Genomic DNA, 27,391 nt, shown 5'->3' with positions numbered 1-27,391 from the left:
CAGCCACAGATGAATATGAACGGAGTGGCCGCCATCTTGACTGAGATGTGTCCCAGTCATGGATGTATTATATCCACAGACTGTATCTGACCAAGTAAGGTGGTGTTAAACCTGCAGTCGTTGATATCGTGGGTAGTTCAGGTGTGAAGAGTTCATTTATTTGTGATGTTAGAGGGAAACGTGTCAACATTCAGTCTGAAGCTTTAGAGCCTAAAGTCACATTGGAATCAACATTTTAAAAAATCATAACCAGGCAAAAATATTAAGTTTAAATTGTCTTTTAGGCATTTTTAAGATATGGATGCTGCATGTGACAGAAAACTACAACTCATCAGATAAAGTTATTACGTTCACTTTCTCTCATTGAGAAGCAGATTTATACGTCATGTCTTCTTTAAAAAAACAACTAAAACTGTGCAGTGCTGCAGTGAAGCTTTATGTCCTGTCATTACTGAGCCCTCTGTCTATTTCCCACTGTTCTCCACAGCTATATGCTACAGTCAGGACTGGGTGGAGGTATTATAACAGGCCCAACCTCCACATGTCCTCACCCCTCCAATCTCTGCTGTCAGGAGAAAACATTGATTTATTTACAGTGGAGTAAATCAAACACTTGTTGATTATTTGACCGTGGTGATTTTTCTCAGTCTTTCCACTATTTTTATATTTAATATTGTCAGTAAAATTTAGTGCAGATACGTGAAAGTGAAGCAGTTATTTGTGACGACTTCCTGTCAAACTGAGCCACATGTAGTTTGTAAGAGCCAAACTAACGACCCTGCTCTTTAACAAACTGCTGTAAAAAAACAGTCAAATTCTGCCAGTATCATACTGTTTCCCACTGATACTGCACCATACTGTAGAAAACAATGCATGATGGGCAATATTTACCATTCTCCATGAAATACTGTAATATACTGTGAATCGCATTGCATTGTGGGGATGGTGTTTGAATCGATGGCAGAGAACCCCACCAATACAGGATGCTACTGTATTTCATGATGAGACCTGCTGACCATGGAGCGGGTAAAACCAGCTCTGGAGTTTCTTTTGGAGGATTCTCCATCTGAACCCTGCACTTTATGAGCAAGTGGTGAGGTAAGTTAATAAACATTTGATCTGTCTGGCATTTTGTTTGCTGACTATCGTCAGCTTTAAACAAAATGGAACTGATCAGTAACATCACAAAGCTAATGAGGTCCACTTGTGACTGCAGGTCATCATTATGTTGTAGGTAAGGCTGATTTCTGAATAGTTCAACAAAATGTAACCAACTTTAGCGATATAAAAGTGTATTACAGTATAATAACAACTTAGAGTAGGTATGAGACTCTGGCCAGGATCAGAAGACACTAAATTCGTAAGGAGCCAATGTGTTGAGCAACAATAATGAGACAGGCACTGTAATAACTGCTGAGTAGCCACTCTTGTATGATTACAGTGAACAAAGGCAAATGTTCAATTTGTACAAAACCATAAAATAATGACCCAAAGTACCAAAAATAAAAGAAAGTGTCCGTTGGGGCCCTTAGAAATAAGAGTTGTTGCAGGTGCACCTGATTTTAAAGGTCCAGTGGAGTGTAATGTGAATGTATGGGTGTGAGTGTGTACGTGTGTATCTCCTTTGTGGTGATTCTTCCTCAAAGTGGTTGACTCGCAATCTGTCATGGCCGGAATCTGGTCCTGGTCCTTCGGACTTTCTCCCGTCCTCTCAAAACCTGACCTATACACAAGGTGATATAATTTACATTCTATTTTCAGATGCATCATTAAAGGTTTAAATGTCAAAAATCAACATATTGCATCAAAGCTTATATGTTAATCTTCAATCTTATCTCAAAGCTTCAGTTTTTAGTTTTTTGTTGTACAACATTCAATAATCAAGTGTTTCAAATATGAGAACTAAGTATTCAAGTGCTCACATATTTATCTGTTCATGTGAACAGTACTTCAACAATATTTACGGTAAGTAACCATTTACATTCAAAATATATATCATAACCATATAAAAATCATGTGCTAATACATAGAAAATACACATTGAGTTTATTTTAAAGGTATCAGACACTATAGGCCTATTTATGCAAGAGAAAATGCACCAAAAATTACCCTCTATACAACTTTAAACTCACAGTGAAATGAAATAAATTCCTGCATATTATAAAACAAAATATTAATTTACTCTCATCATAGGATTTACCAAATTACTTTCTTTCCCTTTTTTAAATCAGTTTTAGGGAAAATAAAACGAACCTCGCTTTTACATTCATACATCAGCATAAAATTAATAAACACAATATGCACATGTTCAAAATATTGCACCATTATTTACTTCAGTTCACTCTCATAACCTTTAATATGACCACTGCTCTCTTCCAGCACACTGAGAAACCACAGAGAAATAGCATCAGAGCAGCTAAAGGGATGTTTCTCACCGTTGCACCGACAGTAAGTGCTAACACACTTTTTCCCTCCAGATAAACAACTCGTCTTACCGACATGACTCGTCTCCTTTGTGTGGTCACTCGGCTCCGGACTTTGAGTGGGTAAGTGGGCTGGCTTTCTTTTTCCGCTTTCCACAGTTTTACTCGGGTTTCTCTCCTTTGTTTCTCTGTCTACTAAGCAGGTAGCTGCCCTCACTCCCGATAAATACAAAGATAAATACACTCTCTTCTGTCTCTTGTCTTATTGTGTTAATTTTACATCTGGGCTACGAACAGGTTTCATGATGAGTCACATTGGGGTTTTATTTCCAGCTGGTTTGCAGCTGAAATCATTTTGTGCTCATGGTTGGTGGAGTTTGCTCTCTTCTTCTTGCATTGTCACCTGAATGGGTGACCTTAGTTGTCTCTAACATTTAAAGAATATTTTAGTAGAGCAGGTTAAACCAAACTTTTGAATTATTCTGTTATTATTTTGAATTTGAAGTAAAAAATATATAGAAAGTGACAACAACACTGCAATTTCAAGCGAGCCTGCTGGAGAAACTGTGCCAGCACCTGAGCAGTGGTTGGGCTTGTGTGGTGTTAGAGTAGAATTAATGTCAGCATCATGGTAATTCCAGTCACCTGTTTGATTGTATGTGATGATGTTGGTCTACAGTCAGAGTTCGGTAATAACACATTAACTGCTCTGCTCTTCACATTCACATTGAGTGTCTGTATCAAAATCTACAATAATACATACAAACACAAGAAATGTGGGAGTCTGTATTAAGGTTAAAGTTTTAATTAGATTTTTGTTGTGGTGCCACCCTCTCTCTTTTCACATGCATCATGTGCAGCTTGAACTCTCACTTCTTGACCACTTCATATAGTTACAGACTGTATAAAAACTGTCAGTAAAATCTGGGCAGACCTGCGATCAGTTCTGTTTTGAGAGCTCTCAGAGCCTCCTCTTTATGTTGTAAGAGACCTGTTAAAGTTCATTTGAAACAGCCTGATTTGAAACACAAAGCCTGTGGCGCTCTGAGTTAAGCTAAAACCTTTGAGTCACATTTTGTACAGTGTACTCTCTTTCAGAAATGTTAGCTGGTTATGGTGCATGTGTACTTTATACAGGTTACTTCTTGGTTTCCCCATCCCATTAAATCGTGGGGCTCCCATTGTCTGTCCCTCACACACAATATCTCAGACACCACTTTTCAAATTTTGACAGTGTTTGAAAGGATGATGTCCCTTTATGTTGTGAAATGTATTGTATTATACCAGTCTGTCTGATGGAGGCGCTTAATATTTGCCTACAGTACCACTCAAGTCTGCCTGGCTACATTTCCCACCATTTGGATTAAAAAAACACTGCTTTGTTTCATATCTTTCAGTTAGTGTGAAAATGGAAGCTTCTCTCCTTATAGATTATTATGTTTGTGGGATCAATGTTCTTTTTCAGTCTCAGTGCCAAACTGTGCATTTTGTATTGAAAATGTAGTATGCATAATTCCCCTAAGTTTATTAAAATGTTGATCACATTTAAGGATAACGGCTGCTCTGTTATACATAACTGAAATTTAGAACTGTAATGAAAAAATAAACAGTTTGTATCACCAACAACAAGTATTTCAGTTAGTGTTGCCTTTTTCTAATAAATGTTGGGTTACATATATAATCTTATAATTTCTTAGTCTCTTCTTTTCCATAGAATGATTTATTGCTGAATTTTGGTGAACACAATCATTCAGTATGTGTATCTTGTATAGATTATCACACTGAAATCGCTAGTCAAGGGTTAGGGTTACACTCAAGGCGGTACTTAATTCATGGTGGCTGGCCGTCATCAATACTGTCATGATTACTGCAGCTACTGTAAATTGTAATAACATACAACCCTATACTGTGTTTTTAGTACTTACTGGTATAACAGTAATAAACTGTAAAATAAGTTTACAGTAAGCAAGCTAGAGAAAAAACAGTGGACTACTGGCAGCAAGGTAAACTCAAGGAAACACAGCAATGCACTGTAATTCAGTACATGGTCGTACAACAGTAACATACTGTTGAGTTGATTACAGTAGGAGAACTGTGAAATTAACAGTAAACTACTGGCAACCCTGCTGCCAGTATTTTACAGTTAATTTACATGACAATCTTTTACAGTGCAGACATGCTGCTGTCACCACTCTTAAGCCCTTACATGATGTATATCACTCTGCTATTACATTTTTGACTGGGGATACCTACAATAGCCATCATTGCACTCTGATGAAAAGGTCGGCTGGTCCTCTTTCACCATGAGATGAGATCAACACTGGTATATATTCATCTATAAAGCACTTTTAAAAAGATGACCAAATAATTAATGTAGGAATTCAGCAAACCTGCTCTCAGGACTGGATCACGCTGCCTGTTCCTCAGGTCAGTTCTGACCTTGGAAAGACAGCTTTTAGATTTTGTGCTCCAGATTCAAGGAAGAATCTACAACATCCTTGAAAAATTGATAAATAAATTATCAGACATCTTCATAATTACATGTCAGACATGCTAACATTAGCTTCAAGTTCAGACAGACTGACAGTTATGTGTTGTCAAGCAAAAGAAATCAGTTCTGAAATGCAAAATAACAGAATTTTAATCATGTGATAAAACATGCAATTAATTGCAATTAAATTCAGTGATTAATCATGATTGAGGAAACATGAATGGTTTGACAGTCCTACTTACTATACTATGATGTTTTTAATGACATACTACATTATGACGTTTTTATGCCTTACTATACTATGACATTTTTTTATCACATATTGTACTAACATTTTTTTAATATTTTCATGGCTTACTAAACTATGACGTTTTTATGACATACTATACTACGACACTTTATGCCTTACTGTACTATGAGATTTTATGCTTTACTATCCTGTCATTTTTTTTGTCATTCTTACTACACTATGACATTTTTCATGACTTCCTAAAATATGATGTTTTTATGACACACTATACTGTGACATTTTTAATGCCTTACTATACCATGAATTTTTAAAACATACTATTCTATTACATTTAATGTCCTACTAGACTTTTTACATTTTTACGTCTTACTATCCCATATGATTTTTTTTATGACATACTATACTAATCAAGTTTTAGGACTTACTATACTGACATTTTATCCCTTACTATCCCATGACATTTTCTATGATATTTACTACCTCACTATACTATGAGATTTTTCATGACAAACTAAAATATAATGTTTTTATGGTATATCAAGTTTTCTTGATATGTTTTTTTATGACATACTATACTATGATATTTTTGTGTCTTACTATCCTGTGACATTTTTTATAACATACTATCCCAGGGCCTTCTCTATGACATTTACTGCCTTACAATATTATGATATTTTTATGCCTTATTATGCGATGAAATTTTTATGACATAGTATCCTGTGATTTTCTCATGAAAAAAAAAATACAAGACGTGAAAAATGTCATAGTAAGCCATAAAAATGTCATAGTATAGTAGGTCATAAAAAATGTCTATGACATATCTATGCCTTAATATACTATGACATTTTACTATATGCAAGAAAACATGCATTTCATTTTTCATAGCCAATATTTTATATATTCAGAATTCTTTATCCCTCAATTTACCATCCTCCTCCTTCCCACTATCTTTTTGTCAGTGGAGGAAAGTCAGTAAACACTATGAAATTATTATAATAATACACAATATTTCCCAATTCAATAATAATGATATTAATAATAAGAAGAAGAAGAAGAAGAAGAAAAAGAAGAATAACATCGATCTTTGTACAGTAACAGTGTTCAGTCCGTGTCCCTCAGTGACCACAGGTCTGACTCACAATCAGTAAAAACCAAACAAAAAACTCTCCTCTGGTTTTGGTGAGAAACATCAGTAGAGTGTGAATCATTTTCTCCTTTAACACAGTCCATCAGTCTGGCTGTATCGTTTAACGAGGGTGAACAGTCCATAGCTGATCATCAGACTGTCATTATGTTTTATAGATCTGGAGGTTTCCTCCTGCAGCACTGGCTCCCTCCTGAATGTCCAAGAACCTCATCCTCTGCCTCCTGTTCCTGGGCTCCGTCATCTACAGACACATTACAGTACATTCAGTTCACTCTCTGGAATCACAGCCACGTGTCAAAGGTCACAGGGAGGAAAAACTCTGCAGGTGAGTTTGCTTTTATCGGTCTGTCAGGAAAACTACTTCAAACAGCAGAACCAGAAGAGCTTCCAAGAACTAGGGCTGGATCTCATAGTTGATTGTGGGTTTCACTAAGGTCAGACTTTAACCTGTCTACTGAACACCTGGTCTCCAGTGTCTCCTCCTCCCCCTGTTTTTTGCTCCTCAGTTTGGCAAATGTGTCAACGACGATGCAGATTGATGATGATGATGATGGTGATGAAGTACAACAACAGATGGTACACCACCTGTGCTGGAACACACACACACACACACACACACACACACACACACACACACACACTACAATAAAGCATTAAATCGTTTACAGTTCAGTTATAAAACATTAATAAGAAAAACATTTGGGTTGCCAGGTTGTGCAGGTGATTATCCTCCTCCTCCTGTAACACCTTGATCATGCAGACGCCATTATTAACAGTTTGACCTCTGACCTTCGGGAAAACAAGTTACAGAGCATCTGGACCAAAATCATCTCATAAACATTTTAAATTAAAGTCTCAAACTTTTATCATCAGTTTATTAAAATGTATAACTGCAGATGACTCACTGACTTTTGCTGCTGACTCATTAGAAAGTGAGAGAGTTGTTTTCATGATTACGAGCTGAACAATGAAACACAGTCACTGACAGAGTGGGAGCTGACCAGTAAAAACATCAGGGTCAGTGTCTCGGTGCAGCCGGTCTGTTTTGGTTTCCATCATTCTGTTAACACCTGATATTTCAGATTTGTGCTGTGAAGCTCCACATTGTGTTGACTGACAGAACTTGGTGTTATGGTTTCACTGATCTGTCACTGTCTGTTTAAATCTCTATGGACCGAGTCCCCGACGAAAACCACGTCAACTAAACCGTCCCACTGCAGGGTCCATCCAGCGTTCACACTCCACCTGTTTGGTTATGGACTCTGGTGTGTTTGTGTGTGTTGTGTTCTCAGCTGACACCACCTGAAAACGATGACTGACCTCAGGACTGTGATTAAACAGCTCTGAAATCCATCTGGTAACGTAAACCGTCAGGGAAGAGATCCAATGACTGATCTGGAAGCCTCACAGTTCTGAAGTTAAACAGACACAGTAACTGTCCTGCTGGAGCCTGTTTCTTCCTGTCTCCACCTGTGTGCCTCACCTTCCTGTTCCAGTCCTTTCATACGACACTGATAAGAACTTTGAGCTCTTTGTGACCTGCTGAGTCTTCTGCCACTGGAGTCCGTCCACTTCAAGCTTCATCATGAGCTGTGTTCAGAGATGCTCCTCTTGTAAGTGGCTGTCTGAACCTCTGTCATCACTGAGCTGCTTCACCACAGAGCTGCTGCTCACTGGATGGTTTCTGTTCCTGCAGGAGATCAGCAGCTGCTCAGCTCTTCAACCCACCAACAGTCAGAGTCACTGAGGTCTGTTTGGTCAGGAGGCAGGAGAGGAAGTGATTGGCTCAAGGGAATCACCACCAGCCAATCAGCAACAAGTTGTCAGTGTGGGTGCAGACCATGAAGTTTCAGAGCATGGTTCAGATTAAAGCAGATAATCACTCAGGTGAGCAGGTGAGTGTGAGTGAAGGCCGGTGCAGAAACCGTGGAGCTGCTTCACTCTGTCCTGACACATGAAGACTGACAGACTCTGCAGGACAGGTGGTCCCTCTGGGCAGCAACAGGTTAAACTTGGCTCTAAAATGTTTTTCAATTCAACTTTATTGATATAACATATAGATAACATACATAAAATATGTTCTACAAACACTTTGGCCAAAGTGATTCACACAGGATTAAAACAACACAACCACAAAAAACACTGAAAAGACATCTAAAAGAAAGGTAGTGGAAGAGCTTAGTGATCTGCATGGAACATAAAACCAAAGAAAATCTCATGTCACAACTTTACAGTCGTTTCTGAAAGGTACAGAGAATCACAACAGTCTAAACAGGTAGTGATAAAAGTGTGAGTGAGGATTCTGAGTGACTTTGGAAACATTTCTTATTTCTTCCTCTAAAGATCTGAGGCTAAAGTGATCCCAAATATGTGATTAGTGTTTTCATTTGTTTGCTGAGACCAAACATAAAGTGTAGATTTTCTCTTGCTGCTTTTAAAAGGTTTTTACACATCCATGTGTTAATGTTAGTGAGACAGGTGATGAGAGAGAGCAGTGCAATGGAGTCATTTGGGGAAACAGAGATGTACAGTTGTGTATCATCAGCGTACAGATGGCACCCAATATGGTGATGGTTGATACTGTTTCCCAATGGGAGCAAATATAGTGATAACAGGATTGGGCTGTGAATGGTTCCTTGAGGAACACCATATTCAGTACTGTGGGTCCCCTAAGGATATTCACCATTCCTATGGCTGTTTCATTAAATAAGAATAAATCAGACTAAAACACGGTCAGAGACCGGCTCATTTCTCATTTACCACTTTGATTACAGCACTCTCTGTGCTGTGGGTTGCTGAAGAACCAGATTGGAACTTTTCTAAAATGTTACTGGCGAAATGTGAGTGGTTGATTAAAAACAATTTTCTCTTAAAGAAATATGTCTGGAATTATTTAACTGGCAGTCCAGATTGATCATTGACATTTTAAAAGCAGTAGGTTTCCTGAGTTCAGAGGACTTTATTAGTCTTGTTGTTCCTTAGGAGAGAGTAAGGTAGCAGATGGTTGACATCATAGCTGGGAGCCCATGACAGTTTGGGTGTTAATATTTGCTATGCTGGCTCTGACAGAAATGTTTTCTTTAAAACTGTGCTGAGATTTTCTCAGTTGAAAGTTGAGTTAGATTGAGAGCAGGTGGTGGATTTAAAAGATTATCAACTGTAGAAAAGAAAACTGTGGTTATTTTGGTTTTCTGAATTAATTGTTAATTAAAACCCTATGTTTAAAAATATACAAGTGAACATGTGATTTGCTTTTCCTCTGTCCTCTCTCAGCTTTTCAGCAGCTTCTTTTTCCATGGTGATTTGATTTGTGGTGTTTTTTGATCAGGAGAAACTGAATCTAAAGAGAATCTTAAATTATCATTGGAAGCAACAAGGTCATTGAATAAGTCAGTAGTGGATGGAGGAAATGTGTTCAAATGATTTGCTAATTATGGTCATTGATAATGCTGCACTTCACATCAACAGTCTCTGGATGTAAAAACAGTCGTGTTAAACAAAGACGAGAAACAAGTGAAATGCCAACACTGAAACTCTACTGCCCCCCTCACTGTGTCGTTGAAAATTTAAACTACATTTGAATTTACACTGAATTATTATCCTGCTACAAACAGCAGAACTAAACACCAGTCAAATATAAGGCTATAAAGAACAGGAAGTAAATATAAAAACATTATTTACCACACAGAAGGATTTAAAGTACTGTTAATTAATGATGAATTAAACCAATGATACTTGTTGACTTATCATTAAGATATATAGACATGCTCATATAAAAAGGCTGGGAGATATGGCTAAAAACCTCATATCTCAACAGGCTTAAGAGAAGCAGTAAATGTGCAATAAAATATAAAACTATGAAAATGTATCAGTAACATAATGAATAGATTTTAACTTCAACTTACTTTTTACATTTATCTTAAAAGATTTTAACTTCAACTAGAGTAAAAAACTTTTTTGGATTCTATTCACCGCAGGGGCTGGTTACAAATATTTAGCATATTCAACATTATGAATATGATCACTTAATATATCTTCTACAAAGTATTACTGAATACATCAATAAGATGGAGGATAAAAACAACATGTTCCTCCTGTACAATAATATCTGGGAAAGTTCAGCTGAAGAACATGAGGCTTCAACATCTGAGCCAAACTAATCTTCAGAGTTCAAGTCATTTTACTGTGAAATTCCCTCTTTGTGAAGTTCAACAAGGAAACTGTTCAGAGCTGAACTTGATGAGCTTTAAGTCCAGAGACACTGATGATGCTCTGTCAGATCCAGAGGAACACACAGGGATGATGGTGGACTGGACTCTGTGTGTGACAGTGGAGCTGTTCTCAGATCAGTTCAGACTGCAGCACTGAGAGTCATCTCCACTTCTTCTGGTTCCTCTGTCAGTCACTGCTGGATCAAGCTCTCCTATCTACTCTCACCTCCATCTGTGTAGAGAAGAAGAAAGCAGAGGAGATGAATCAGTGTTTACAGAGACTCACTTCATCAGTCAGTGATGCAGCAGGGACTTCAGTCCTGTTCAGACCAGATGTGCAGCAGCTGCTTCCTCTCAGCTCTCATGTTAACGTGTTGGAGTGAACACACTGAGCTGGAAGCTCACAGACCTGCAGAGACGTTCAGCATCAAGTCTGTTCACTCTGCACATTTCCCTCAGTCCACAGTGGAAACAAAGTGCTGAGTCAGCAACAGGTCAGTGGTGGATTCACTCCTGTTACCTGTCAGCTGATGTCACTTTAAACACAGAGTCTCTGTGTGTTGATCAACATGTGAGCTGCTTCTGAAACATCACCTGACTGAACATGGAGGCTGTCACTAAGAGCCAGGGACTGTCAGGCTCCATCACACTGATCTCAGAGCTGTGACACAGATGAAACTGATCAGCTGTTTAGTGTTGAAACCAGAGAACAAACAGTCTCAGATCAGATTGGACAGTTTGATGAATGAGGACACTGTCTCTGTCCATCTGTGAGGCTGTCAGCTGGAATCAGCTTTATTTCCTGTACACATCAACACAACAACAACAGTCGTCTTCACATCAACTCACACACATGATCACAACAAGCTTCTGACTGCTCTGATTGGCTGACTGTTGTCTCTCTCTGTGTTTCTGTCCAATCCTGAAGCCTGTCCCCGTTCTCCTCTCACAGCTTCACTGAGGAAAGCAGCCACTGAGGAGGTTGGAGGTTCACAGGAAACACTGGATCTTTGCTCTGATACTAACTGTGTTTAATACAATACTGCTGAGAGCAGCATGGACTGACTCCGCCCCTCTACTGACCTCAGAGTCTCCAGTCTACAGTCTGGACTCTCCATGAGACCACGGAGATCCCTCAGGTCTGAATCATTCAGGTTGTTTCCACTCAGGTCCAGTTCTCTCAGATGGGAGGGGTTGGACTTCAGAGCTGAGCCCAGAGAAGAACAGCTGATCTCTGACAAACTGCAGTCCATCAATCTGAATAAAGAATCAAAGATGTAGATCAATGATTGATAATCAATCAGATTTGTCCTGATCAATGATCTTTGTCTAAAATGAGTAGAGTGACTTTGTCCTTCTGTTATTGTGGATCTTCATCATGTCAGTACAACACAACATTGTCAACACAACAGTTTTGTGACTGAAATGAGCTGAAACTGAAGAATCATTCTCAGTCTGAGAGAAGAACAACTGGAAACATGAGACAACAACTATTTACAGTGTCATTCATTCATTCACAGTCAATGGATTCAACTTGTGTGTGAAGCTTCATTAGCTGTGGATTCAAGATATAAGATCTACAACAGTGAACTGACCTCAGAGTCTCCAGTCTACAGTCTGGACTCTGCAGAAAACCACACAGACCCTTCACTCCTGGATCCTGCAGGTCCTGGTTCCAGCTCAGGTCCAGTTCTCGCAGATGGGAGGGGTTGGACTTCAGAGCTGAGCCCAGAGAAGAACAGCTGATCTCTGACAACCTGCAGCCCATTAATCTGAATAAAGAATCAAAGATGTGAGTTTAGGAGACAAAGTTGCTGCTTGAAACCACAAAGAGTCAAACAGACAAAGTAAAAACAGCTCTCATTAATATTCATGACAACATGCTGCTGCTTCAATAAAGACGTAGTGACTCCACCTCTTCAACTCTGCCAGCTCCACCTGTGGCTCCATCTATACAAACTCATGTTGTGCAGATTCTACTAAAGATCCTCATGTTTTCAATTCAATTCAATTCAATTTTATTTGTATAGCGCCAAATCATAATATACATTATCTCAAGACACTTTACAGGGTAAGGTCAAGACCTTACTTTGTTACAGAAAAAAACCCAACAGTTCCCACAAAGAGCAAGCGCTTGGCGACAGGGGGGAGGAAAAACTCCCTTTTAACAGGAAGAAACCTCCAACAGAACCGGGCTCAGGGTGGGCGGCTGTCTGCCTCGACCGGTTGGGTTTAGGAGAAGATAGAAAGAGGGGGAGGGGGAGGAGAGGGGAGAGAAGAGAGAGAGAGAGAGAGAGACCAGGAACAGCTGTGTCGGTAATGGTGTTATTAATAATAATGACAGGTAACAGTGGTTAATAGTAAAGATGAGTAGTGGTGGATCTGGATCCTGCTGCTCCCGAGGCAGAGAGACCTGCAGAATGAGGACAGAGAGAGGGAGAGAGAGGAGAAGCACAAACTACGGGAGAGAAAAAATACAAAGTTAATGGCATGAAGTCATCGAGAGAGAGAGAGGGAGAGAGACAGAAATAGAGAGATAGCGCCCAGTGAATCATGGGAATCCCCCAGCAGTCTAGCTCTATAGCAGCATAACTAAGGGATGGGTCGGGACATACCCGAGCCAGCCCTAACTATAAGCTTTACTAAACAGGACAGTTTGAAGCCTGATCTTAAAGGTAGAGAGGGTGTCTGCCTCCCGAACCCACACTGGGAGCTGGTTCCACAGGAGAGGAGCCTGATAGCTGAAGGCTCTGCCCCCATTCTACTCTTACAAACTCTGGGAACCACAAGTTGACCTGCATTTAGAGAGCGAAGTGTCCTATTGGGAAAATAGGGAACTATAAGCTCTTTAAGGTGCCTGACCATTAATGGCTTTGTAGGTGAGGAGGAGGATTTTAAATTCGATTCTGGATTTTACAGGGAGCCAATGCAGAGAAGCTAACACAGGAGAGATGTGATCCCGTTTCCTAGTTCCTGTCAGTACTTGTGCTGCCGCATTCTGGATCAATTGGAGGCTTTTTACTGAATTTTTGGGACATCCTGACAATAAAGAGTTACAGTAGTCCAGTCTTGAGGTAACTAATGCATGAACTAGTTTTTCAGCATCCTTTAGACACAGAATGGGTCTGATTTTTGCAATATTGCGCAGGTGGAAGAAGGCTGTCCTAGAGACTTGCTTTGTATGTGAAGTAAAGGACAAGTCCTGGTCAAAAATGACACCAAGGTTTCTGACTGTAGCACTGGAGGCCAAGGTGATGTCATCCAGAGTCAGTATATTATCACATAGTGTATCTCTGAGGTGTTTTGGGCCAATTACAATAACTTCAGTTTTGTCTGAATTTAAGAGTAAGAAATTACTGGTCATCCAGGGTTTTATGTCCTTAAGACACACCTGAAGCTTGGCTACCTGGTTAGTCTCACCTGGCTTCATGGATAAGTACAGCTGGGTGTCATCTGCGTAACAATGGAAATTCATCTGGTGCCTCCTAATAATGTTTCCCAGAGGAAGCATATATAGACTGAAGAGCATTGGTCCTAGCACAGAACCTTGTGGAACTCCATGACTGACTGTAGTGTTGATAGAAGAGACATTATTAACATGAACAAACTCGAGTCTATCTGACAGATATGACTTAAACCAGCTTAGTGCGGTTCCTTTGATGCCGACCATATGTTCTAGTCTCTGTAATAAAATCTTATGATCGATGGTGTCAAATGTGGCACTAAGATCTAGTAGGACAAGTACAGAGACAAGTCCATTGTCTGAAGCTATGAGGAGATCATTGGTAACCTTAACCAGAGCTGTTTCTGTGCTATGATGGACTCTAAAACCTGACTGAAAATCTTCAAACAAACCATTCCTGTGCAAATAATCACATAACTGGTTTGCAACGACCTTCTCAAGGATTTTGGAAATAAAGGGGAGGTTGGATATAGGTCTATAATTGGCTAAAACATCAGGATCAAGAGTAGGCTTTTTAAGTAGAGGTTTAATTACTGCAACTTTAAAAGCCTGCGATACATAACCAGTTGATAAAGATAAGTTAATCAGACTTAATATAGAGTTGTCGATTAAAGGAAAAACTTCTATGAACAGCCTTGTTGGAACGGGGTCAAGAAGACAAGTCGATGGTTTAGATGACGAAACTGTTGAAGTGAGCTCAGGGAGATGTACAGGAGAGAAACAGTCAAAATATAAGCCAGTTACAGTTGACTCTGAGGCTGTGGATTCAAAGACAACAAACATGTCAGGCTGAAGTTTGGAGACATGAGAACAAATGTATAGAAATATATATTAAATTCACTAGTTGATGGAACGGCAGAGACACAGACACCTGGTGACTGAGCTCAAATATTTAACACAGTCAAACCTACAGGATTTAAAGTGATGAAACAACCTGTTGCTATGACAACTTGGCTTTGAAGATTGGAGTCAGTACAAACATCACAGAGCCGTTTAAAGGTGTTGGGACCATCAGCTATTGATTATAGATCAGTTATTGTCTGACAGATTCAGTGTGTTTCTGTTGGTGTTTGAAAAAGTCATGAGGTGAAAGTTGAAGAGAAACAGTCACTGGACTAAAAGCAGAGAAGAAGAAAACAGACTTTACCATGAAGATCCTCAGTGTGGATCAGTATAATATCAGCCTCATGTCTGCAGCTCAGTGTCAACACAACTTTCACATCACATTCATCTCAGCACAGAAAGAAAACATGGAGTCTGACCTCAGAGTCTCCAGTCTGCAGTCTGGACTCTGCAGAAAACCACACAGACCCTTCACTCCTGGATCCTGCAGGTCCTGGTTTCTACTCAGGTCCAGTTCTCTCAGATGGGAGGGGTTGGACTTCAGAGCTGAGACCAGAGAAGAACAGCTGATCTCTGACAAACTGCAGCTCCACAATCTGAATAAAGAATCAAAGATTTAGATCAATGACTGATAATCAAACAGACATTAGTCCTGAAATCTACTGAAAAAAAGAAGATTGTTTCTTCACTTTCTTTGGACAAATATTAGTTGTGAGGATCTTGTGTATGTTGTTGTGATAAAAATTACTTGACTTGAACAACTAACACTGGACATTTTCTCCAGTGGATTTAGAAAACATGAGTCCTCTGACTGAGAGAAATACGAGTGTGTGAGCTGTGAAGGTTGAACTGAAGTGAACAGACATTATTCATGACAAGTGACTGAAATGAGCTGAAACTGAAGAATCATTCTCAGTCTGAGAGAAGAACAACTGGAAACATGAGACAACAACTATTTACAATGTCATTCATTCATTCACAGTCAATGGATTCAACTTGTGTGTGAAGCTTCATTAGCTGTGGATTCAAGATATAAGATCTACAACAGTGAACTGACCTCAGAGTCTCCAGTCTACAGTCTGGACTCTGCAGAAAACCACACAGACCCTTCACTCCTGGATCCTGCAGGTTCTGGTTTACACTCAGGTCCAGTTCTCTCAGATGGGAGGGGTTGGACTTCAGAGCTGAGCCCAGAGAAGAACAGCTGATCTCTGACAAACTGCAGAGACTCAATCTAAATAAAGAATCAGATGTAGATCAATGATTGATCATCAGTCAGATTTGTCCTGATCAATGATCTTTGTCTAAAATGAGTAGAGTGACTTTGTCCTTCTGTTATTGTGGATCTTCATCATGTCAGCCTTCTACACACATCATCCAAATGTCAGCACAACATTCATACAGCTGTTGATGTGAACACAGGTTGATCAGCTGCTGCTGACCTCAGTTCAGTCTGTGATCAGAGGAGAATCAGAGGATTCACGTCTGTTTAGTCTGTTCCCTCTCTGACACGACAGACATCAGCACAGAAAAAAAAGTTGCTTAGCATTTCAGCTGCCGGCTCTTTACTGGATGTTGAATCTCTCTGTGATTGTGGAACATTTCTCTGCTTCCTCCTCCAGTATTTGTTCTTCTTCATTCTCCTCTGCTCCACCTTTCTCCTTCTCTTTCTGCTGCTGCTTCAAACCAATGTGAACAGTGAACACACACGTTCCCTGATAACACCAACACGTCTCTGATGACTCTGTACCAGCCCCACTTCACAGCTCTTATTGGTCAGCAGCTGACCAATCACAGTTCAAGGTACAGTGGGGTAATACCACCTGAGGAGGGGCCGCTCATTTACCCCCCTACTGCAAATATAGACTTGGTAGCATCTGACGTGCTGGGAGAGACAAGAGGCTGCGAGGCTCAGTTCAGGCTGCAGGATGGTGCAGCGAGGTAGACCACTTTTATATAACACAATATTATTAGTCTACACAATAATCAGTGCGGTCCCGGCCCCCAAACGGCCCCCAGGGATTCTCCTGCTCTCATTTTCCTTCTTTCTCTTCACTGGCGGATTTTTTAAATCCTCACACAGAAATCCTGAAAATGAACCAACCAATGAAAAACTGGAACTTCACAGATTCAAACTGAATATAAAACTACAACAGCTCCAGTCAGTGAACTGACCCCAGAGTCTCCAGTCTACAGTTTGGACTCTCCAGTCCAGCACACAGCTGCTTCACTGCTGAATCCTCCAGGTAGTTTCCACTCAGGTCCAGGTGTCTCAGATGGGAGGGGTTGGACTTCAGAGCTGAGGACACGACTTCACAGTGAGTCTCTGAGAGTCGAAAACCACCAAGTCTGTGATGAGAGAAAATATAAAATGTATTAGAATAAAATCAGACAGTTTAAATCACAGGGGCATTGATTAAACGAGGGAGGGGAGGGCGTCCCCTAACATCCTCCATGCTCATCATGACTTCAGTCATCTCTGGACAATGATTCAGGTCTTATACAAACTTTACTAAACACCTGCTAGAACCTGCTCATTAGAGCTTCACTGCATTCACTGTTCACTGTCAAACACTGATGACTGTTGTCATAGAAACCTCATGAGTGCTGAACACAGACCTCCACAGATTCATCACTGCTCTCCTGTAACACTGTCACAATGGACAGTTTCAACAAAGCTGAACCAGAGACATCTGCTTTTTTCATTCACACATTCTTCTTCCTCAGAAAAACCTGCTGCCTACATTACCCACAATGCACCCCAGCCATGAGCCCTCGGCTCTTTGATAAAGGTGTATTATGCAGCAGAGATGAGGGAGGGCTACAGAGGTCTGGTGTCATCTTCAGACTCCGCCCACACTGACTCAGGTGACATCACCTGAGGACATGTATCAGACTGCACAGCTGGAGACACTAAAGGTTTAATACTACTGTTTTCTCATATGCAGGTGTCCTCCCCAACACCTGGAAACACCTGGAAACACCTGGAAACACACTCTGAGGTGTAAGATCAGTGGAGCTGCTTTAATTAGTTTGATCAGGTTTTAATTAAACCAAAAAGACTCAAAACAACACAGAACATTAACAAATAAATGAAGAATCTACAATTATTACAAATAAACAAAACAAGTGTTTTTATGAACTTAACAGCAACAATCACAACCAACTGAAACATCTACATTTTGGTGCTCACAGCATTTACAACACCTCCAGAAAAAAACACAACTGACCTTTGATTGTTTCAAAGTAAAACTAAGAATAATGAGAATAAATGAAAACTGTGTTTATCTGAATTTGACTCAACTACTGATCTAATCTACTGATTCATAATTATATTGATCATGTCTGGACTCACCGAGCCTTCCTGCAGTTCCTCACAGCTGGGATCAGTCTCCGTCGTCCCTCCACTGATGTCTTGTACTTCTTCAGGTCCAACTCATCCAGAACCTCCTCTGACATCTGCAGCACGTAGACCAGAGCTGAGCAGTTGAACACAGAGAGTTTCTGCTCTGATCTGGTCTCTGACTTCAGGAACTCTTGGATCTCCTGATGAACTGAGTGGTCCTTCATCTCCATCAGACAGTGGAAGATGTTGATGCTTCTGTCAGGAGAGATTTCATCACTGTTCATCTCCTTCAGGTTGTTGATGGCTCTCTGGAAGGTTTCTGGACTGTTCTCTGTCTGACCCAGCAGACCTCCTACGAGTCTCTGGTTGGACTCCAGAGAGAGGCCATGAAGGAAGCGAACAAACAAGTCCAGGTGACCATTTTTACTTCTGACGGATTTCTCCATGGCTGCCCTCAGGAAGACACCCAGGTATGGAGAATGACTATCATGGTTTCCAAACATCCCAGAAACCTTCTTGAACAACGACTTTGGAGTTGAGTCCCTGTGTATGTAGTCTTTTCCCAGGAAGTTCTCCAGGACCTCTGTGTTCCTGTTGGTGTAACAGTGGAACATGTAGACTGCAGCCAGAAACTCCTGAATGCTCAGATGAACAAAGCAGTAGACTGTTTTCTGGAAGATCACACTCTCTCTTTTGAAGATCTCAGTACAGAGTCCTGAGTACACCGAGGCCTCTGTGACATCCAGACCACACTGCTCCAGGTCTTCTTGGTAGAACATGATGTTTCCTTTCTCCAGATGTTCAAACGCCAGCCTCCCCAGCTTCAGAAGAACTTCCCTGTCAGCCTCCATCAGCTCCTGCGGACTCGTCTCATGTCCCTCATCATACTTGAGCTTCTTCCTCTTTGTCTGAACCAGCAGGAAGTGTGAGAACAGGTCAGTCAGGGTCTGGGGCAGCTCTCCTCTCTGCGCTGTAGTCAACATGTGCTCCAGAACTGTAGCAGTGATCCAGCAGAAGACTGGGACTTGACACATGATGTGGAGGCTCCTGGACTTCTTGATGTGTGAGATGGTTCTGCTGGACAGCTCTTCATCACTGGATCTCCTCCTGAAGTACTCCTCCTTCTGGGCGTCAGTGAAGCCTTGTACCTCTGTTTCCCTGTCAACACATGTAGGAGGGATCTGATTGGCTGCTGCAGGTCTGGAAGTGATCCAGACCAGAGCCGAGGGAAGCAGGTTCCCCTGGATGAGGTTTGTCAGCAGCAGGTTGACTGATGACGTCTGTGTGACATCAGACATAACCTCCCTGTTGGTGAAATCCAGTGAAAGTCTGCTTTCATCCAGGCCGTCCAAGATGAACACAACTTTACAGACAGCCAGCTGCTCTGCTGTGACCTTCTGTAATGTTGGATGAAAAACATGGAGCAGCCTGAGAAGACTGTACTGCTGCTCTCTGATCAGGTTCAGCTCCCTGAACGAAAGCAGAACCAGCAGACTGACATCTTGGTTCTCCAAGCCCTCTGCCCAGTCCAGACTGAACTTCTGCACTGAGAAGGTTTTTCCAATGCCAGCGACGCCGTTGGTCAGAACCACTCTGATGTGTCTCTGTTGGTCAGGTAAGGCTTTAAAGATGTCGTGGCACTTGATTGGAGTGTCATGGAGGGTCTTCATCTTGGAAGCTGTCTCCAGCTGCCTCACCTCATGTTGGGTATTAACCTCTTCACTCTGTCCCTCTGTGATGTAGAGCTCAGTGTAGATCCTGTTGAGGAGGGTTCCACTTCCTGTTCCATCACTTCCTTCAGTCACACGTTCACATCTGCTCCTCAGACTGATCTTATGTTGATCTAAAACCTCCTGCAGACCACTATCTGCTGAAAGAGAAGAGACAATGTCAGACTGAAGACAGAGAATCTGACAATCTGCTGATTATTTTCACCAGCTACAGAAAAACTAAAGAGCAGCAAAGAAAAGATTTTTAATGTTGTGGTTTTTAGAATCATCTGAAATGTCAGTGCTGTGTGATAGAACAACTGACACTGGAGAAAACAACAGGTCCTGGTTTCACAAATGAAGACATCAGCAGACACATGTTCAGTCTCACTTTGTACAGTGCTGGTCTGACTGGCTGTCTGCAGTCCAGGTCTGGTTCTGGGTCTTTGTCCACACTGGGGACAGGAGGGGTCTCCTGAAGACCCAGACTGGTCCCAGTATGAGGTGAAGCACTGTCTGCAGAACCAGTGTCCACAGCTGGTAGAGACTGGATCCTTCAGGACGTCCTGACACAGAGCACAGCAGGACAGCTGCTCCTCCACAGAGACACCACTCCTCTTCCTCCCTCTGTGAAGACATTTCTTCATCACTAACATGTCACAGTCAAATATGTCTAATAACTGAATCATCTTCAGCTCAGTTTACAGTAGAAACTGTCTCTTACTTTGAGTCTGAGGGTCCAGGTTCAGGACTGAACTCTGGAGGATTAAGGTTTTTGGACCAGTCACTCTTCATAGACAGACAGCTGGATCCTGGAGACTCTGCTCTCAGTCTGTGGTTCTGACCTCTGCAAACACAAACATGTTTTTATTCATATCACATCGATCACTGATCAATTCTCTGATGACAATTAGTCTCTTCATTAATTATGGGAGTGTTTTGGACGTAACATGTAATAAACCAGTCAGAGAGCTCTCTCCTATCCCCTTTAAAAGCCAGGTGCACCTACACCTTGGTGGATTTCTCTGATAATGGTGGATTCAGCAGGTAGTAAGACAGAGCTCTTCTCTGCAGAGGAAACTGCTGGTGTGCAGAGTGAAAGTGTGCGAGCAGACGTCTACAGCTACAGCAGGATTCCACCAAACAGACCCGGCTGAAAAATATTCACCTGAAGCTGCAATGCATGTTTTTGTTCCCTCACTTTCATATTTTACAGCCTCAACTGAAACTGAAATGAGTCGACAATGCTGCTAACCTCACCTCATTTTAACACCAACATACACTAACAACGACATTTGTGGTTTTTTTTTTTAATGATGCACTGGAGAGGCAGCAAGTCCTAGTAGCTCATATATTGCGTTTTCCTAATTTTTGTGTCATTGTTGTGTCATCTGACAATGGAGAACATCATGTCTGTGAGGCAGGACCGCCTTTCTTTACAGTGCACCAGACATGGAGATAAACATCCCACACCAGCTGAGCTGAAGGTGAGGTATTGAGGATGCAGAGCAGTAGCAAAACTAAAGGCTAAGCTAAAGGCTAGGAGATGGAGATTTAAGCCTTTTCTACCATCGATCCTTGTGGGGAACATCAAGTCCTTGGCTATCAAGTGTGATGAGCTGGAGGCACTTGTGATGAACCAGTGAGCATATCTTGAGAGTCGTCTCATGTTCCACAGAGACCTGGTTAAACGACAACACTCCAACCGCTGTGGGGAAGTTCCCGGCTTCACTGAAGTGACAGCGACAGAGACACCAGAGCATGTAAGATAAGATAATAAGATAATAAATACTTTATTTATCCAGATAGGGAAATTCACAGTTATTCAGTAAGTTATTCGTGTATTCAGTTAAATTAAGATTGAGTCAGTGTGATGATCCACTGTCTCTGTCTGAGGTGTTGAACAGTCTGATGAACAGAGGATTTCCTGAACCTCTCAGTCCTGCAGCAGAGAGATGAGACGTTGGCTGCTGCTGTAGCTGCTTCTCTGCTCTGAAGGATGCTGTGGAGAGGGTGGTTGGTGTTGTCCAAGATGGCTGCATCTTACAGAGCATGTGTCTCTCCACAACAGTCCTGAGTGAGTCCAGACTCCTCCAGTCACAGACTCAGCCTTTAGAACCAGCAGGTCAAGTCTCCTTGTGTTCTGGTCTGACCTGCTGCTCCAGCAGACCACAGCAGAGAAGAGGACTCTCTCCACCACTGACTGATAAAACATGTGCAGCACTTCACTGCAGACGTCAAAGCACCTGAGCTTCCAGAGGAAAAAGAGCTGGCTCCGCCCCTTCCTGTAGATGGCATCTGTGTTCAGGGACCAGTCCAGTTTACTGTCCAGGCGCACACCTAGGTATTTATAAGTGTGCACCACCTCAATGTCCTTCCCTCTAATCTTGACTGCCTGAAGTGTGGGTCTAGACCTGTGAAAGTCAGTGACCAACTCCTTGGTCTTGGAGGTTCAGAGGGAGGCAGTTCTTGTGGCTCCATTCACTGAAGGCCATCATCTGATCTCTGTTCTCTCCTTCCTGCCCATTCCTGATACACACCACAACAGCTGTGTTGTCAGAGTATTTCTGGATGTGGAGACTCAGAGTTGTATTTACAGTCTGCTGTATACAGGATCCACAGGACCGGAGCAATGAACAGTAGCTGAGGAGCTACTGGATAACTGTGAGTTTCCCTGTAGGGATAAATAAAGTATTTCTTATTCTTCTTCGTTGTGTTGTGCTTTGTGCTGGTGTAAGATTGTTGGTCACAGACTTTAAAGTGGTTCATAGTGAAATGAACATTTCACCACATTTAGCTCCAAATAATGTTAAAACATCCTGTTACTTCCTGTCTTCAGAGGAAGCTGAAAAGCTAGTTCATGCATCAGTTCCTCCAGACTGGACCACTGTTATTCTTTATTATCAGGACGTCCCAGTAACTCAGTGATTTTTACTACACTTCCTCTGTTTATCTGTGCTTTTCTAATGCCATGTTCTGAACATACAACTAGATCCAACTGAATTTCCTGGGTTTGTCTCTTCCTGGTTTGTGTATTGAAATTATGACAGCTTCCTTCCAGCTTTGTGGCAGTTTCTCACTCTCCTACACTTTATGATCTAACTCCAATAAAAGCTCCTTGGATGATTGACTGAGATGGTTCATCATTAACTGACAAACCTGATCTTTGCCTGGTGCTGACATCTTGGTTTTCTTGAGAGATGGGTTCAGCTCTGTCTTTGTAAATGGTTTATTTAGTAGATCATCTGTGTCTTCTTCATGCTGTAATAACTCTTCATCCTCTGCTCTCGTAGTTTCCCTTCCTCTGTTCCCCTCTTCACTGATATTGTCACAACTGTGGATTTGAACTTAAGTTTTTCTCACCATCTCTTCTTTCTCTTCATCTTTTACTGCTGTTACTTCTCCTTCATTTCAAACTGGATTCCCATGTTCTCTTTTAACCTCATTCATTCTTGTCATCATTCTACCCATGTCTGTTTCCTTCCCACTGAATTATAAAATGACCTCCACAATCACTTCTTTGCATTTTTATGGTCCTCCTTACATTTGCTTTAATATTCAATAAGCTTCTGAAAACTTCCTTCTCAACATTTTAAAAGCTTTATTTCCAGCCACTAGTGTAAAATCTCAGGCTGATTCTTCTGTTACTTCTGTCATTGAAGCTACTGGGTTTTTATTCTCCATTAATTCTTCATCACCATTCTCTCATTTACTTTTTTATTACTTTACAATCAGCGGCCCATATTACACAGAGCCTGAAATCTGTATAAACAGCTGACAAATATCTAGTTTGATGTTAAAGAGGCTCAGTCATTTCCTCCAACAGCTGCTCACTGTAGTTTGGATCAAACTAACTGTGGAGAGTGAAGCTCTGACATGTGAAGCTCATCATTCAGGCTGTAAAATGATCCTGCAAAGTGTGGTCAACTCTGTTAGATCCCAGCTCATCAGTTCACCAACACACTGCTCTCTTCTTCTGTGGCTGCTTCTCTGCTCCACCACGGCCCTTTAATTACTGACATCTTTACATCTCTGTCATGTTCATCAGCTGCAGCAAAAATATGCACAAGAAAAAAGTCAAACTCTTCTTTGTTGGGATCATTTCACAAGAAACCAGCTTCTCAGCAGTCACTGTTAATACACTGATATGTCAGAGGAACCAGGGGAAGTTATTTTCTGTGACACTACGGCAGCTGTTACAGGAAGTGACATCACTGCAGGAGCTCAACACACTAAACACTGTTACAGAGACAGTTTGGAGGTTCACAGGTTTATAGCAGGTCTCTTACTGTGAGTCTGAGGGTCCAGGTTCAGGACTGAAGTCTGGAGATTCATATTTGGACCAGTGACTCTTCACAGACAGACAGCTGGGTCCTGGAGACTCTGCTCTGTCCTCCTCTTCCTCCACACAATCACTCATCTTCAGGACTTCAGTCAGTCTGAGAGGGAAACCAGTAACACTGACTGTGAGCTCACACACACAAGAGTCAGGACAAACAAGCTGCTCAAGAGACACACACACACACACACACACACACACACACACAGGTTGTCCTCTCAGTGTCTCTGTGTGGACAGAAGTTCACTGTGACTCTTCTTCCCTCCACAGTCCACAGGGACAAACTGACTCAGAGACTTTGACAGTAAAATAATAATAATGTTGTGTTAACACTCACCTGCCTCAGCCTTCAGTTTCCCTCCTTCTGCTCCGTCCACTTCAAATGGAGTCTGAGCTCACTGAACACTTTCACTTTCAGCTGCTCCTCCCCTCTGCAGGTACAAGAAGTCACATGATTGATTGTTTGTGTGTGTGTGTGTGTGTCTGTGTGTGTGTTGTATGACAGTTGTTGAACATGGTCTGGAGTCTTTCCATCGAGTAGCTTTCTTCTACAATGTCCAGCGATCGTCTTGACCTTAGAGCAGGGGTCACCAAGTTTGGCCTCAGGCCAGTTTTTTTCTCAGCCGTTCGATAGCAGGTCAGAACGTCATCAAATGCTAATGTAAGAAATTGATTGATGAAATATTCAACTGGAATTTACTTTGTTACTGTTCATGTCAGTCTGAAGGATTTACTGAACTGGTGTCTAGTTCAGAGCTCTGTCAAGAGAACCACAGAACCTGAACTTTATCTGAACTTTTCAGAATAAAAGCTCTTGATTCAGCATGAAATAAAGCATTGATGCAAAAAAAAACCCAACTTTTTCCTTTTTTTCTTACTTCACCATGTTGTCAATTGTTATACACAACAAACTACACAAAAACAAACACCTAAAGTCAGTGGTAAACCCTGAAAGGATCAGATGAGACTCCCTGGACAAAGGTTTTGGCTCCTTCCTGAATGAATATGAGGGAAAGTGGCCGTTACTATTTGTTTCCATAAATGGAAATACCTTCTTTCACACCGTGTATATAGTTTCTTCAATGAACAAACTGTTGTAACAACACATCACATTATCTTACACATCACTAATCTGTCTCATTATTTCACTAACGAATCTCATTTGCCCAGAAGGGTTGAGATCTCAGAGCTCCTGACATCAACTTAAAGGGACCAACATCATGAACTGAACAGTAAGACACAGAGTTCTATTTGAATGATTATGCCCCAAATAAACATCAATAAGAAATGTGTAATGGAAGCAATATAAAGGAATGATTTAAATCATAAAAAATTAGATATGTGACATGTTGAGACGTCCCTGAACTGGAAAATCCTCTTGTGGGCCAGTAGGCCAGAAAAGGGGAAGTGTGAGTCATGTGAACATGACAGTATAAGGAAGAGAGTGTGATGATGAATATATGAAATGATTAAAAAGTGAATGATTGTGATTCAAGAGTAAAACACTGTGATTTGAAAAGCTTTAAATGCACACTTTTGGGGCGGCCTGGCAGTCGAGTGGTTAGGGTGCATACCATGTGGGCGCAAAAGATGCTCTTAGCAGGCAGGCACCGGTTCGACTCCCAATCGGTCTGACTCTTTCCTGCATGTCATTCCCCTTTCCCGTCAGTCTCCACTGAACTATAATAAAGGCATAAAAGCCCAAAAAATAATAACTTCAAATGCACATTTTAACATTTGTTAGAAAGAAATGTATTAGATCGGTGAAGGAATGATTTGTAACAGCGAGGCAGTTGGATTATGAAGAAAGATCACTGACTGTTGATTTCAAGATGTGCTACTGCTGTAACTAAGTATGATAGGATCTGGTTGAAACTGGATATGGACTGATGAAACATCTTTTAGCACAAACACCAACTTCAAGTCTGTGAATTACTCACCATCGACGAAGTTCCCTCCTCGAACAGCTACACAGGAGACGGAGTCTACAAGCCTTAAGATGACTCACAAGAGATCACAGAGACTCTACAGCTGACAATAGATCACCAGAGGACAAGCAAGAGAAAAGAACCTGCCAACCAGTTGTGGATGACAAACTGGAATTCTGTGATTCCACGGCTTGTGCAGCCAAGAAGGAACTGATACTTCTAAAGAGGAAGTCTGGACTTCCCTGACAAGTCATTTGTAAGCCAACCAGCCTCAGCTCATTTTGACAATATTAATTTAGATGAATAGATTATATATTCTTTGAAATCAATTAACATAAGTAAATATAGACTGAGTGTTCAAATAAAAACAGGTGGTTCTTAAAGGTTACTTCAACCAAAATAAATACAACAGATCCTTGGGGCTTACAGAGCCACTAAATTATATCCTAGTACCAGAACAAGTGCACAGATCCTTTAGAGGAGAGCTGCTGTTAACGGGCGTGGCTGATATCTGTATTTAGTTCAATAGGGCGACTCAACTAGGTGCAGGATGAGAGGCAGCAGGGTAGACGCCCAGAGGAAGGCAGTTAGAAGCTCGGCGAGTCTCCTCACCACCAGCTTAATAGCCACAGAATCTATTGACGGGATAAGAGTCCTACAAAGCTGAAGGGTCAGACCCTTTAAACGGAGAGCTGGTCCAGACCACCTGTACAGGGGTTTCCTGGTGATCTAACACATTATAACCACAAACTGATTCACCACTGACCTGACTTCATGCAGCTGAGCTTTCCTAGCAACAGCTGTCATCCATCCATCATCCCTCCATCAGGTGAATGAAGGGTGGGGGTCTGCAGCAGTGCTCAGTGATATGAGGGAGGATGAAGTCAGAGGAGCTTTAATGGTGGACAGGTGTTTATTGTCCTTCTTGTTGCCATCTCTTGTCGTCCATGTGTTGTGTTCTTCTTCGTTGGTGGATGCATTTTAACATGAAGCTCAGTCAGTTCTCTTGGAATGGAATGTGATGGGACATGAAACGACCTTGTTTGTCCACATGGTGGCAGCGATGCAGCGTTTTTGTTGTTTGCAAAGAGCCATGAAACCACAGGAGGAGTGAGTCAAAGTCAGACTGATGATGAGGTTTATCTTCATCACACATCCGTCCCTGGAAGCTTCTTTCCACCAGTGGACAAACTAAATGAACTGGTCTGAGTGTTGTTGATCCCAGTCAACCAGTACACAAC

At 41.4% G+C, this 27,391-nt stretch overlaps 2 protein-coding genes across 6 annotated transcripts in view; both read right to left on the bottom strand.

Annotated features, from left to right (window-relative positions):
• Positions 1-27,391, bottom strand: part of LOC139612045 (NACHT, LRR and PYD domains-containing protein 12-like) — a 606,901-nt gene that overhangs the window by 218,526 nt on the left and 360,984 nt on the right. For all 4 annotated transcript variants that reach the window (XM_071467168.1, XM_071467170.1, XM_071467169.1 and 1 more), the window contains 3 exons: positions 15,886-16,062; positions 15,248-15,424; positions 12,118-12,294 (listed from right to left, as the gene is read on the bottom strand). In XM_071467168.1, coding sequence (XP_071323269.1) covers positions 12,118-12,294; positions 15,248-15,424; positions 15,886-16,062 — 531 coding nt within the window. The remainder of the gene's footprint in view (positions 1-12,117; positions 12,295-15,247; positions 15,425-15,885; positions 16,063-27,391) is intronic.
• On the bottom strand, positions 16,098-26,339 carry LOC139612055 (protein NLRC3-like). Of its 2 annotated transcripts, none has more exons than XM_071467201.1 (8): positions 26,163-26,339; positions 25,797-25,902; positions 24,560-24,653; positions 24,173-24,322; positions 20,608-20,730; positions 20,275-20,510; positions 18,184-20,044; positions 16,098-17,177 (listed from the first exon to the last, which is right to left on the bottom strand). In XM_071467201.1, exons 4-8 carry the CDS (start codon positions 24,301-24,303, stop codon positions 16,991-16,993), a joined length of 2,538 nt encoding a protein of 845 aa, XP_071323302.1. In that variant the 5' UTR covers positions 24,304-24,322; positions 24,560-24,653; positions 25,797-25,902; positions 26,163-26,339; the 3' UTR covers positions 16,098-16,990. The 2 variants fall into 2 exon arrangements, with proteins under 2 accessions (XP_071323302.1, XP_071323303.1); XM_071467202.1 differs by lacking the exon at positions 16,098-17,177 and adding an exon at positions 17,457-17,812.

This window comes from Trachinotus anak, unplaced genomic scaffold (assembly GCF_046630095.1).
Source record: "Trachinotus anak isolate AG129_WGS33_773 ecotype Australia unplaced genomic scaffold, CSIRO_AGI_Tana_v1 ptg000030c, whole genome shotgun sequence".
NCBI classification, from domain to species: Eukaryota; Metazoa; Chordata; class Actinopteri; order Carangiformes; family Carangidae; genus Trachinotus; species Trachinotus anak.
Note: the sequence above shows the minus strand (reverse complement) of the source record. Positions and strands in the feature narration are given on the sequence as shown.

Coding starts and splice junctions, on each gene's coding strand:
- LOC139612055 (XM_071467201.1), bottom strand. CDS start 24,303: ATGAGTGATTGTGTGGAGGAAGAGGAGGACAGAGCAGAGTCTCCAGGA. Junction 20,045..20,274: donor TCAGACCAGCACTGTACAAA/GTGAGACTGAAC, acceptor CTTCTCTTTCAG/CAGATAGTGGTCTGCAGGAG. Junction 17,178..18,183: donor AGGAACTGCAGGAAGGCTCG/GTGAGTCCAGAC, acceptor CTCTCATCACAG/ACTTGGTGGTTTTCGACTCT.